The following is a 14,136-nucleotide window of genomic DNA, read 5'->3' as shown; positions in this document are numbered from 1 at the left end:
GGAACGGAAATGGAGGGGAGGACATTAGAGGGATGACATGTTTATCATCTCATAAGAAACAATGGAGGGGAGGACGTTAGAAGGATGACATGTTTATCATCTCATAAGAAACAAATCTTTTCACCGATGGAGAGATTTAAAAAGTAAACTATTCTATTTGTTGTCTTTCCCTTCTCTTGTCTCGTTTTTCTTTATCCAAATATACTCTAAATCAATAGCAAAGAGAAATACCTCAACAAAAGCATACAACTTTTATTAATTTCCGTGAAAAAAAATTCAGACTACATTGATATACATTGGTGAATATAAAAGGAAAAAAAAAAACCTTGTTCTATGGGTGAATAAAATGATTTTCGGCCAAAATGAAGAAAAAAATGAACAAAACATGTAATTTTGTGTGTAATGCCTGCAGCCTGTATGTATATTAAAAGAATTAACAAAATGAACCTTGTTTCATCTCAGCTTCCGAAAATCACAGCTTCCCCGGAGGAATTTTCATTGAACATTTAGCATATGCTTGCAACGACGAGAGGCAAATACTCGCAGAAGATAACTCGACCTTCATAGCACCTCGAAACGAAACCTCAATATGATGGGAGACAGTTGTAAAAGAACCTAAGCCCTCGGTCCATTAGCATTCTCCAAACTATAACTGCTCGAGCCAGTTAAGATTCAAAGCAGAATGCAAAGTACTTGAATGAATATGGCGTAAAAGAAGGGATCATATTTCCAAACTTTTAGTCGCTAGGATCCATTTCTTCATCCTGCTCGATTGACGGTCTTGTCTGTGTTGAGTTGTCTTCCTCGGGTTCAAACTGCTTGTCTAATTCGGCATCATCCTCTAGTGATTCATTCACAGTACTTGAGTCGGGTGAACTGATTTTCAGCCCTTTCTCCATCCATTTAGGGCATTCGTCGACACCTTCATATATTGAACTTACAAGCTCATCGGTATTCGATGTCCGACAAGAGCACTCGGGAATGGGGTAAGAAAGAAAAAAAGTGGGTTTTGAAAGTCTAAACTCCCTTAAAAGGCCTTCCTCGCCGACACTCTTGTTCAAATGTTCTCTGACCGACAGGATCCAACTGCGTTTGGGATGGTACATATTATCACTACTACTATTGAATAATTCTGCCAGATATTTCCTGGTGAAAATGAATTATGAGCTCGTGTTAGAACATTGTACTATGTTGATTTGAGTATACAGCAGATATGCAGTTCATTTTCCCTGCATCGTTCTCCCTGTATTTCCCAAAAACCCAAAAAATTAAAAAGTGAACAAGAAAAAAACAGGGCATACACAAGCAGAAAGTACCTATTTGGTCTATATGTTCTCAATGACGCCATTTCATAAAGCCGGTGTCCAAAAACTAAACTTGAAAAATCCGGTGACCCGCTGCCATCGTTATGGAATCCAGGGAAAAATACATCTGCTTCACATGACACTATATAATCAAGAGCAGCCCACAAGAGCCTATGTGCCTGACTTCTCAGCTCTGCCGGTGAGGGGTCTGGCTCGACATTTTTTTCAGCAACCCAGCCATACCATCCCTTCTTTTCATGACGATAAATAGGTTTTCCTGGTGGAGGGGGGAGGGGCCTAGGCCGTGGACCAGCCTTGTCCCATTCTTCCTTGAACAACTTTGGGCTTTTAGATGGAAGTGGCTCAACAGAATCCTCTGCAAGTGGTTTTTCGGGGCCAAACAAGTTCAATAACTCCTGTTTATTGCACAACGAAGTTCGGTCTACCAAGTTGGTGTACATGGCACGGAGAGGGATTAGCACCCTCTGACCACCAAAAATCTCTGAACCTGCCACATATATTCTTGTGAGAGGAGGATAACCCATGGCTCGAAGCAGCAAACCTACCTGTAGAATGAAAGAACTTCATAGCATTAAAAAAAAAACAGCCCAAGGAATCACATTTCCAAACAATAACCACACAAATTATGGAACTTGAAAAGACAGATAAAGTGATATTATCTAATGATTATTCACTCAGTCCCCTGTCCTCTCTTTAGTCCTTTCCACCGGCCAAGTCTCCATCCAGCTCTCAACCTCTTCTAATGATCTATGTGCTTTATATTCTTTACCTCGCACCACCAATCAACCATGCCATCATCAACCCATCCACACACACAACACACACATCCACAATGGGCATGGAAACCTTACCATGCCCATAACCTTTGTTGAGAAAAATTATACAATTAAAAGGGAAGGAAGAGAAAGTTTAGGAAAATTTTAACGTTGAAGATATCTTCATGTGCCCATGTCTACATAATACGTACCAAATTACATAGATCGTATTGTGGTATAGATTGTGAAGATGGTGCGGTATGAAGGTAGCTATAGTTACGGTGGATTCACAAAGTTTCAGAAATGGAGATGGTAAATTAAAGATTTTGATCCTGCAAGGCATGTTAAGAGGGAATGAGATGCGTATGGAAAGATGCAGTAGAAAAAGAAAAAGGAATAAAGATCCTTTCCTCTTTGAAATTTTATGCTTACACGAGACTAAGTAGAGAACAATCCATGTTAGTAAGAAAGAACAATCAATGGAACATAGAGCTCATTCTCTTTCTGGCACAACAAAAACCTAAAGCAGACCTTTGCTTTGTTTGACAATAATAGAAGCACACTAATATTCCGATAATGTTTGCCTAAAAAGCACCATAATATAGACACCGCAGAGTATAAACACGCTATTCACGAGAAAACAGAAATTGTAAAAATGGCAATGCAGCAAAAAGTAGTTAATCTTAATCTTACAACGAGCTCTTGGATTTCGCTTGGAACGCAGATTTCACAAGGACAAATTCCTTTTATATAAATATATAAACAAAGCTAAAAACATCAATATGAATTCACATAAACTAGCAATTACACACAAAGCAAACTGCAATAGGTTTTCTATTCTTAAATATTAACAAGAGCAAACAAACTCAGGGTTTCCTTTCTCGTTGTTTCTCCTATCAATCACCCCTTTCCCGCCCTACCACCAAAATCATATTTGGCTTTTAGCGCGATTTAATTGTCAACAAAGACATAAGTGATAGAAGCTATGCTGATATAAAATCTTTTCTCAGCAACAATGAAGATAATGATTATGAATTCAGAGATCAATACCTCCTCAGGCATAAGGGGGCAAGAACCATTTAATTTCCGAGCATGTGAATCAACAGCTAGCTCTTCTCTGACTATACGTTGCTTAATCATCTGTTCTCTCCGATACTGTATCAGTTCAGTATGAACATCCTGACGTGCAAAACACACGTCAATAAAGAATACAAGATTAACTTTTCATGGAATAAAAAACTGTTAGGCAATTGAATTAGCAGCCTGATAATTAACTTACAGAAAGCGAAAACAATAAATTTTGTAACATTTTAAATTTGCAACGATTCAATCAAAAGACAAGTTTCAAAAACTGGGCGGACTAGCTTGTCAACTTGTTTAGAGCGATTGTGTTGTCCTATCTTCTAGCAAAGCCATTACTTGCAACTAGAAAAGGTAAATCCAGACTATGCAATAACTTGCTCCTCCACTGTACTAAAAGCATTGAAAAATTCTTTACAAAACCCAAAACATAAGATATAGATCAACACCCAAAAACAAAAATCACTGACATACATTCATATATGTTTATGAATCACAATCGTCACTAGCAGCTAGGAGGAAAAGGAAGGGAATGGAAAGGAAAATGGAGAGAAGGATTTTCCTTCATTTGGATCACAAATTGGAAGACAAGGGAATTGGAAAAACAAATGTGACTTGCGTGAAACATCTCACCAACAATGGAGAAATTTGGAAGGAAAACTCATCAAATGCTCCCTTTCCTCCTCTTCTCTTCCCTCCCCTTCCTTTGCTTCCACTTTCTTTAAACAGATACACTGTAAACAACAGATAAAGTGATGGCCTATCCAAAGTTCAAGAGTCTGAGAGAAATCCTACATTGTATGAGATCCTTGCATCACAGCTTTAAATAGTTAAACACAGAAATTTGGAGTGAAAGGGGGACGTAACCTGAAAAAGCTCTCCACAACCATGATATGCTAATGCATCTCTGACAAGGCCTGGATTATAAGCAATGTATGGTTGACCAGAAGCACGTAACCTGATTAGAAATAATGCCTTTCAGATATATGCCATTAGACTATTGGAAATGAAAACTAAAACAAAACAAGATGTCGAGAAAGGTCAATCAAAATATTGAGCAACACCAATGTAATACACAGAACTAGAAGTCCCAGATTGCATTCATAAACTATAATCTATTCTTTAACTGCAGTATAGAGCACCTAAAGAGAGCACAGACAAAATGAAGGGCAGTAAGAACATGCACTGCTTAAAATATGATCCTAGACTCTACAATGAAGACAAGAGATACTTCTCCGAGACCATCAAAAAGCAACTTTTTCATCATTAACAACATAAGATTAAATTGCATTCTTAAAGTTTGTTACTAAGAGAGTTTTTCTATAAAAAATAACAGGCTAAAAATAACTTAACTATCAGTCAATAAGTGCACGAAACATGTACCAATTCTTATAAAACTTATTTGGAGCTGAAAGGTGGTAAGTGCATCTACATACAGTTATGGATTTACCTCTTCACAATTTCATGCCCAAGTGCCAAAATTTCTTCTCTAAAGCGCAGTGCATGATAAGCAACCCTACACCTAAGCCTTTGATACTCAAGCAAGCTACGAGGAAGGGCATCCTGGAGGGAGAACCACAACCAATAGTTCATGTAACAACTCTTTAGACCAATTTAATATAACAAATTCAGGCAGTGAGTAACAGCATCTTAGTTATGTTGCTTAGTAAATGAGTACTTTGCACAGATAATAAATACATAGTTTATATACAAAACTACTTTAGCCGTCTATGCATGTCTGCATTATCTTTAATCAGAGGCAAACAGGAGTAAGTAGATAATGAGGTTGAAATATAAAAGGTCAAACAATCAGTAATAAAAAGGGTTGGAGACGAAATAGACATTCATTTGAGAATTATATAACCTACTAAGACATCAAGGCTTAAATTTTGCCTCACAGGATGTCATCCTAAAATTGGACAAGGGTGCAAGGACATAAAATACAATATCTATAACTTTAAAAATTGCTTCATGGCTCATGCTATATTACTCGTGCGCAAGAGCTCAAATACAACCTGTCCAAACATAGGTTTCATGTGTGTATCGTGTCAAAAATGCATATAAATAATATATTAATTCATCTTCCTATGTGTAAGCATTCAACAGTAAATTTTCTCCTTCCCCCAAATTCTCAATTTTTTACAGTGGATGTTTGATCAAGATTATCGAGATAGAAAAAAAAATGGAGTGAGATATGGATTCCAATCCAAGTTCTCGTCAGATTTTATAGGTATGTAAAACCAAATGGAAAGATGAAGTAACATAGCCAGTAGGCAGAAATATATTGAACACGAATCATACATCAAAACCAAGATAACAACTCTCCTATGATTCTCTAAAGGAAAAGTTCGGTAATTGATATTGACTAGTGAGCTCAACAAAATTATGTGTCGTCAAATGAAAAGAAATACAAAAAAAAGAAGGGCCAATTGCCTTATCCATAACCTGAAAATAATAAGAAAAGAAAAGGATGACCTCGTGTTTTGATGATGAATCCAAAAACACATGGTAAATCTAGAAATTTGGAGGAGGGGTAGCACAATATATCACGTATTCTAGAGTTTTAATAGGGGCTATACCTCGCCTATTATTTATTGTAAATTAAAAATCAACTTAATAATTATAAAATCACTCCCTAAAAAGAGAAAAAAAAATATCAAACAAAACAAAAAGATGTGAAATATAGGTGCAAAAGAAAAAAATAAATCAAAAGCATGACAACATTATTTTAGATTTCCACCTTAGAAGATTTGAAACCCTGACCTCTTAGAACATGCATAGGGGACTACCAACTCAACTACTATTAATCTTAACTTCTTTATTCAACAAAAAAATAAGTAGATATACCAAAAACGGGGCCGCCAATGGGTGCAAGAATAAGAACACACCCATACCTGTAGACAGCCTCCATCAGCGATGACCAAACCAACAACCTTTGCTTTTTCCAATGCCGGTAAAACTTCTGAAGTATAATAACTCGGGGAAGCAGAGCGTGTAGGCTTAAAAATTGGAAACTGTTTTTGCTTTCTAGCTTCCTTCAACTTAGAAGGCAATGTCTTCACAATTATTACATCACTTTTAAGAGCTGCTATGAACTGCTCTTCATTGTATATGTACGAAAAGCATGTATACTTTGAGCTGGAACAACATGCCACAAAGAAAAACATTCAACATTTGGATCAATGACTACGATTATTAACCTCCTAATTTAAAGACATCTGAAATGGGAACTAATGTGAAAGAAAGTGCACCTGATGCCTTTTGACCGGAGACTTTCTTGAATTTCCGGGATGACCAAAGTTGCATTTAAGAGTCTGGATACAGCGACAAGATCAGCAATCTACAAAACCAAAAAACTAAATATATAAAATGAGGGAAAATAGTCAAGGAATTGAACCAAGTACCATCAGTGAAAGCCAAAGTAAAATACAGAAAACTTCAAAGATATATTACCGAATTTCTTATCTTCTCAAATCCGCCATATATTTTAGCATATATGAAACCGTTGCTTTGAACAGCAGGCTCTGCCATTACAAAAAGCTACAAATCATTATCATAATAGCAGGTGAAAAAAAACTCACTTGTACAGGTAAACAGTATATAACTTGTATAAATGTACATTGACAACTTGACATGAGGTGGAGCAGTAACTTTTAACCGCAAAACTGGCAAGTGTTTTTTTATAACAGAGGAATTATATAGTTTCCTATGAAATGTTGTATGAAGCAAGTAATACATTTATTCCCTATTTTCTCTCTGTAGTATCTTTACCTCCTCTTCTTTATTCATTAGCTCTCTTTTTCTTCTCTCAAATCTCCTCAAATAATCTGTTAGATCACTAAGCGTTATATTCTGCAAGCACCCATTTCTTCTTGATCAGGTGATCAATCGTTTCTATTTTTAATCATTTACCTTACTCAAAACCGACAGAAGGCTTGTGTATGATAAATCTAGAAAGGAATTTAAAGTAGGAACCTCAATTACATAGATTTAAGCAAGAAACCTATGAAAGAATAAACTTTGTACCATAATCAAAGATACATAACAAAACAAAAGAAATTTTGAATGAGTTACCTATATAGTAAAAACAAGGCGCATCGCATCGCATCGGCCGCGTTGTATAGTTTTTCGAAACAAACGCGCCAATATTTCGGCTACATCAACGTTCTATTACCACGATCGCAACCGTTACCACATTTTTACACTATGGACCTACCTCATGGAAGATTGTGCACAATCAAAACTAATATGGATGAATTTTGAGTCAATTAAGCATAATTCTTTTGAAACTATCAGAATAGCAATTCCAAGAGTTCCCAAAACCTACGCCCCCCCCCCCCCCCCCCCCCCCCCCCCCCCCAATCTTATTTTATGTGCTTCACCATATGGACTATGAAGTATGGATAGTTATGAAGGTGGAGAATCATACTGAGATTTCAACTTATGACAAACTACTGCCTCTAAAAAATTATTCAAACCTCTTAGAAAAAACTTGATTTCCCCAATTTTTAGGGCAGTAACCCGCAAGCAAGAATTTGCTTATCAAGATGATGAGCATAATACAATTGTTGAGGCTGATAATTTGTTTACACAATGCTTATACATAACCTAATGTGAATTGGTCGAAATTTTGGAGAATTGAAGGCAAAGTTGTGAAAGAATTTAATAAACTCAATCGAGTATCCTGTTGACAGGCATCAAGAGAAATGTGAGGGATTATAATGATATGGTCTATGATGCTGTATTTAATTTCTTTTTCACTATATCTTATTTCATTTGAAGTTTTGTAGTGGCCTGAAAGATAGATTTAAGTCTTCTTTAAAGCTTATTAAACTTTAAACAGACAACCTTGCTTCTTATAAGTTTATTTGGGCAAACCAAGCAACACAAATAATTGTTGATGCTTTGGCTAACAAGCAAAAACCATATAACATCAATGTGAAGTCTTAATTGAATCAATATGGGGTCAAGTTCACAAATGGAAATGAAATGCATGAATAGAGATAAGAGTAAATTTAAGTGTTATTATTATTAATTGTTTGATATAAAGAGATGTGAGGGGGGATGTGAAGAAAGAGACCAACAAAAGGGAAACGGTTTCTAGTGAGAAACGAGTTGTAACAATTTAGAAGTATCCATTACCCAAACGAAAGGGATCAAGTTAGCCTACTTTCATAACAAACACTAAGTAATGGAATGTGTTAAGTAAATCCCTTATTTGAACCTAAAATACCCATACCAAAGACCCACTTAAGTGCCTCACACTTAAACCCCCACCTAGACCCGCTTAAGTGCCTCACGCTTAAACACTAAGTAATGGAATGTTGTCTTTGATTAATCCTTGATAGTATTAGCAAATAAATTCCTTCCGGAAAAAACAACAATTAACAAAGTCTACTAAACTTTTAAGTATTCCAACTAAGCTTTTTCGTCTAAAAATTTTTCATTTATATACTCTCTTTAGACTCCAACCATATGCCCATATCTACCACACAACCTCAACAAAACGTAACAGAAGACAAAATGAAACCAGAATAAGGTTTCAGTAGAAGGGTAATCTTACTACAAATGCATAGATGTCAACCCACAAGTTCAAAAACCTTAAAAGCTATTAAAAAAAAAAAAAAAAGGAAAATGATATTCTTGGTCATTATGGCTATGCATAAGGAGCTAAAAATGAAAATACAAAACATTAACTGCATCAATTGACACATAATTTGACGATAAATTCCCAACTTGAAGCTATCATGAGTAATACTTTGATAACCAAAGAGAATCATGTCTTGTTGGAGCAAGTACCACTTTCCCGAATAAGATTCTTAGTTCAATTCTCATTAGCTTATAATATAGTCAAAATAACATATATCAAAACATCTACAAAACATCCAAAATCTAAAACCCAGTTACACTTATTCTACAGAATGTATAACTTATCCAAAGGAAAAAAAAACACTGCATCAAAAAACCCCATAAAATTTAGAAGCTATCAAACATTTGAAGTACTCAACATGCTGTAAGCTTGAAACCCAATAATTAATCTCCAAAAAGAACAACTAAGCGTTCAGAAAAAAATTATTTACCAGGAAACGAAGTTCTAGGGTTAGAATAAGGCTGTAAGGATTGGAGGAACTTAAGATTTTCCCATAATTTCTTGTAACCAAAAACCTGCATCGATCAAATAACCCAAAAGGCAAACACCATCAATGCAATCTCATTGAAAAACAATTGAACAAAAATGCCATATGAATCGAATCTTACCTGTGTCCCTCCAACAGAAACACCAATATCATCACTAATTATAGTGAAAGTACTATAAGAAACAAGATTTTGAGTAGAATATTTGGCAAGAATTAAGTGCACAACCAATGAAAGTATGGATAAAATGAGTCCTCCAAGAGCTACCCATTTGATTTTGGATCTTAAAATCATTGCCGAAATATTCCAGTTTGAGATCTAAAGAACCATTTGGGGGGAAACTGTGAATGAAAGATTGGTGTCGAAGAGTATCGTTGTTTCGTGCTCCTTCCGTGTTTTTGTTTTTTCTTTTCTTTTCTAATTTTCTTGCTTAACTTTTTGTGTTTATTATTTGGAAAATTTATTGTGAATAATCAATCTATTTTTAATTATTTATCAATAATTTTACTTTTTGAAATTTTTGTGATAATTTAACTTTTATTTTCAGTTTGTTGTTAATAGACCCTTTAGAATATGACTTGTAGGTTAATTTTCATCTTCTCCTCTTTACAGTAATTTAATCTATTTCCCATTATCTGTTAATAATCCCACTTTTTGAATTTTTTTTTTGATAATTCAACTTTTGTTTGCAATTTGTTGCCAATGGACCCTTCAAAAAGTTAAATACTCAATTTCTTTTTGCCACTAGTTTATAATAATCCAACATATCACATCCATACATGTTAAGTCTCTTTTAATTTTTTTAACACATTTTCTCTTCAATTATTATCAAAAAATCCACAATTTCAAAAATACTCAATTTTTCTTTGGCACCGATTAAAAGGGGTATTTTACTTTGAAGGGAAGTGAAAAACTTACGATTATTATTAATTTTTTGTAATATTTTAACGTGTAAATTTCAACTTGATAAAGATAATATATAACAGGTTGGGTGTGGGTAAGCGAGTTGGGTCAAACGGGTTGGATTTTTGAACACCCCTATTTGATGGTATACAATTACTATTTATGCAATGGTCAATTTCATAAGCTTGGAAAGTAATAGCAATTTCATTTAGTTTCTTGAAGGGTCTATTGGCAACAAACAAAAAAGTAAATGTTGGATTATTGAACAAAATTTTAAAGGTGGGATTATTAGTAGGTAATCGAAAATGAATTGCATTATTTTAAAGAAGAAAGAAGAAAGAAGATAAGAGATAATCTGATATAATAGGTCATTTCTTTAAGGGGTCCATTAGCAACAATCTGAAAGCACATGTTGAATTATTAAAAAAATTTCAAAAGATGAAATTATTGACAGATAATTGAAAATAGGTTGAATTATTCACTAACAATTTTTCTAAAATATTAATCAAAAATAATATGAAATGACTAAAATATTAATTACACTAACAATGTAATGGTTATTCTTTTACTAGTTTAACTTTTGTGTAATGCACAAATTTTATTACTATTGTGTTTTTAGCAAATTGTATCATAATGTATTAATTTTGTTCTGAATTTAATATACATTTTAGATAAATGACTTCAATAAACGAATATGGTAAATTGAATCATTGATTAATCATTTTGCTTGCTTTATTTGTTGTATTTATTTGGTGCTTATATGTTTCATCTTATTCAATGATTTTTTTCTTTTTAAGATGAATTTTTCTATGCAATATGTCGATTGAATCACGACTTGTGTTGTTACTAGTGCTTCTTATTATGTAGTTTTGGTCAATTGTTTTACTTGCAAGTTTTTGAAGTGATTCGCCTTATAATTAGTTTATGAGATTTTTTTTTTAATATTCAGTGTTTATTAAATCTTAAGTTATATTACTAAAGACTACAGATAGTAGTGGCACAAGTTACATTAAAATACAAAGTTTAAAAGGGATTCAAAAGGAAGAATAAAAGGCAAAACAGAAAATCGAGTCAGCTTTGGCTGCTGTCTAGCTTTGTTTGCCTTTTCGTCTTCTTTGAACAATGGGCATTGGATTCCTTTTTTGTTCAACTTTGATTTTGAAGTTACAAGGGTGTTAATGGCTTCGAATAATGCTCATGAATACCACAATTAACATGGTACTGGTGTATCATCATTAAGCTTGATCACCAATAGTTATTAGTATCCCTTGATTCTTGGGTATACTATGACTAGTATAAATAGAGGGTCTTGGGTGAAGGATGTATACAATATTTTTTTTCTGAATTCTATTATATCCGTACTATCTCTCTTGCATGTGATTTACAAAAAGAGTTATAAACTTTATGTCAATCTTTAAAATTATAATTCATTCATACACTTTGTTATTGAGTGGTATACTCTAAAGGGGTGTTTGGTTTGTAAAATTTTAATGCAAGAAACGGAATGAATAATATATTACCGTTACTAAGCGTTTGGTTGGACATCCAAGATAACCTAATCCGTTTCTCAAGGGTAATGGTTTCCTTCCATTTGTTACCTCCCATAAACATCATGTAACAAAAATCATTACCCTCCTCCATCAACAAATTATACAGATTTGCTATTACTCCATGTCTACATGCCATTTTTCTTATTTCCTTCTCCTTTTCTCTCTTCTATTTTACTCAAAATTACTTACTGTTTTTTCTCTTAATTTTTCTCAATATAACATTTATTATTAATTCATACATTTTGTATTTAAAAGTAATTGCAAGAATTAGAAGAATAGTTTATAAAAAAAAAAAAACAAATAAGATGAATGATGAGAAAAAAAAAACTTCAAATAATATAACAATGAAAGAAGTAAACTCCTTTTAAAATAATGGGTCAAAGAAGATAGGCTTTTAAAGGTCATTTTGAACAAATTAAAAAAAAAACTGTAATTAAGGCCAACTAATTATAATTTAAATTTTATATATTGCAATTTCATAGCTTCCACTATTAGAGAGCGTATAATTTCACTTCTTAAATATTGCTATCGATTTCATTGTATCATCACATTTCCAGAGCAATTTAAAATTAAACCAAACAACAAGTAAGGGAAATGTAAACAAGTGTTTCCTTATATTGTTATACCAAACAATAAATAACTACAACTCTTACTCTTACCCTTACCCCTTTATATCGATTCCCTTTCCATTACATTTTATATTCCTATACCAAACACCCCCTAGGAGTTAAGGGTATATTGTGTTGTTTGTTTCTCGTTGTGAATTTCCAAGTTCAAACCCAAGTGGGGAAATATCACAAAAGAAAAGTGAGTACACGCCTACAACAAGTATCAAGTTACCGGATAACGTACGTCGTAGCATAAGTATCTTCAAGTTTTCATTAGTGTTATTGTGTAGTTTGTTTTTAACCATCAACAAAGGGGAAATAGAAATTCTTCATAATTATAATTTGTAGTTCATTATTATTATTATTTGTAATACTCTTTTTGTCTGAAATTATTTGTTAAATTGGACTGAAATTATTTATGTTGTTTTGTGTAAGAGAAATTCACTTATACCCATGTCTAAAGTTAGTCCTATAGAGTAGTGACTAGAGCGACTGATGAGCTTAAAAAGTGGTTTCTAAAGCACCCTCTTCAAACATTGGTGGTTTGTTTCTATTTGTTTCGTTTGTTAGCTTGGTCATATTGTGTTGGGACCTAGCTTGGGGGTTCTCATTGTTATTTGACACCTTTTTAGTATATGAACCATTTTATTGCAAATAAATACTAATATTTTTTGTTATTTAAATTTCATTAAAGACATAATTACTTTAAAGCACTTAAGCAAATAAAATTGCATAAAAACATAAATATATAAACACTTGTCATTATTAATTTTTACCGTAAAATCATCTCATTTAAAAATTTATATTTTACACTGTGACACCCAAAATTCCCGAAGTACCTCCCACTAGACATTATCTTGATCAATATAATACCTCACTAAATTGGAGTTGAGCGCATACATCTAAGCCTTCACTTATTAATTACTCCACCAAATATGATCTTGATTTAGTGATGCTTTGGACGTATATTGTATTGTTGCCATGTTTGAGATATATGGCTCAGTCTCTTTAAGATTGTTATTGATAGTGATATTTTTTTCACTATATATTATTATATACATCTCAACAGGGAGAGTGAATATAAAAATATGTTTTTTCCGTTCAATTTATGTAACATTATTTGCTTTTTTTGTTTTTCCCCATCATTTAACATTATTACTCCTATTATTTTTGAATAATGTTTGATCATTTTCTTTTAATGTTATTTATACATTTTTAACTTTATTTTAAATTCATTCACACAATTTACTCTCTCTTTTCATTTATTATTAACTGTTCATCTTTTTTAAAAACAACTAAATTCTCTTTACTACTAATTCAAAAGGAAGACATATATATATATATATATATATATATATATATATATATATATATATATATATATATATATATATATATATATATATATATATATATATATATATATATATATATATATATATATATATATATATATATATATATATATATATATATATGCAGGTTCATGCGAAGACAACTAAGTGGATGAAATTTTTAAGAGCTGGTAAAACTCAAAAGAATCATAAAGGTTACATTTAATCAACTCTAATTGACCTTTAAAATTCAGGTATTTTTATTTTTAATTGAACATAAATTAGACGATAAAATTGAATCGCAAAATTGTATGATTTTCTAGTTAGCTCACAATGTTACTATGATTGAGATATTGATCATATTATAAGTCTATAGAGCTTATAAATGACCAAAAAAAAGATAATTTGGTTTTAAATATCCGATATTTAAGTAATATTTTTCAAAG

The 14,136-nt window shown here is 32.7% G+C and overlaps 1 protein-coding gene across 5 annotated transcripts; it reads right to left on the bottom strand.

Moving 5' to 3' along the window:
* Positions 1–228: 228 nt before the first annotated feature.
* Positions 229–9,724, bottom strand: LOC130828336 (protein EMBRYO SAC DEVELOPMENT ARREST 30-like). 5 transcript variants are annotated; one of them, XM_057694271.1, is made up of 10 exons: positions 9,419–9,724; positions 9,241–9,325; positions 6,614–6,700; positions 6,412–6,500; positions 6,049–6,298; positions 4,611–4,723; positions 4,028–4,118; positions 3,131–3,259; positions 1,317–1,870; positions 229–1,146 (listed from the first exon to the last, which is right to left on the bottom strand). In XM_057694271.1, exons 1-10 carry the CDS (start codon positions 9,448–9,450, stop codon positions 738–740), a joined length of 1,839 nt encoding a protein of 612 aa, XP_057550254.1. In that variant the 5' UTR covers positions 9,451–9,724; the 3' UTR covers positions 229–737. The 5 variants fall into 5 exon arrangements, with proteins under 5 accessions (XP_057550254.1, XP_057550252.1, XP_057550256.1 ...); XM_057694269.1 differs by having other exon boundaries at positions 6,614–6,684; XM_057694273.1 differs by having other exon boundaries at positions 229–1,243; positions 6,055–6,298; positions 6,614–6,684.
* Between the last annotated feature and the right edge of the window lie 4,412 nt (positions 9,725–14,136).

Source organism: Amaranthus tricolor, chromosome 12 (assembly GCF_026212465.1).
Source record: "Amaranthus tricolor cultivar Red isolate AtriRed21 chromosome 12, ASM2621246v1, whole genome shotgun sequence".
NCBI lineage: Eukaryota > Viridiplantae > Streptophyta > Magnoliopsida > Caryophyllales > Amaranthaceae > Amaranthus > Amaranthus tricolor.
This window is presented reverse-complemented; position numbering and strand designations above follow the sequence as displayed.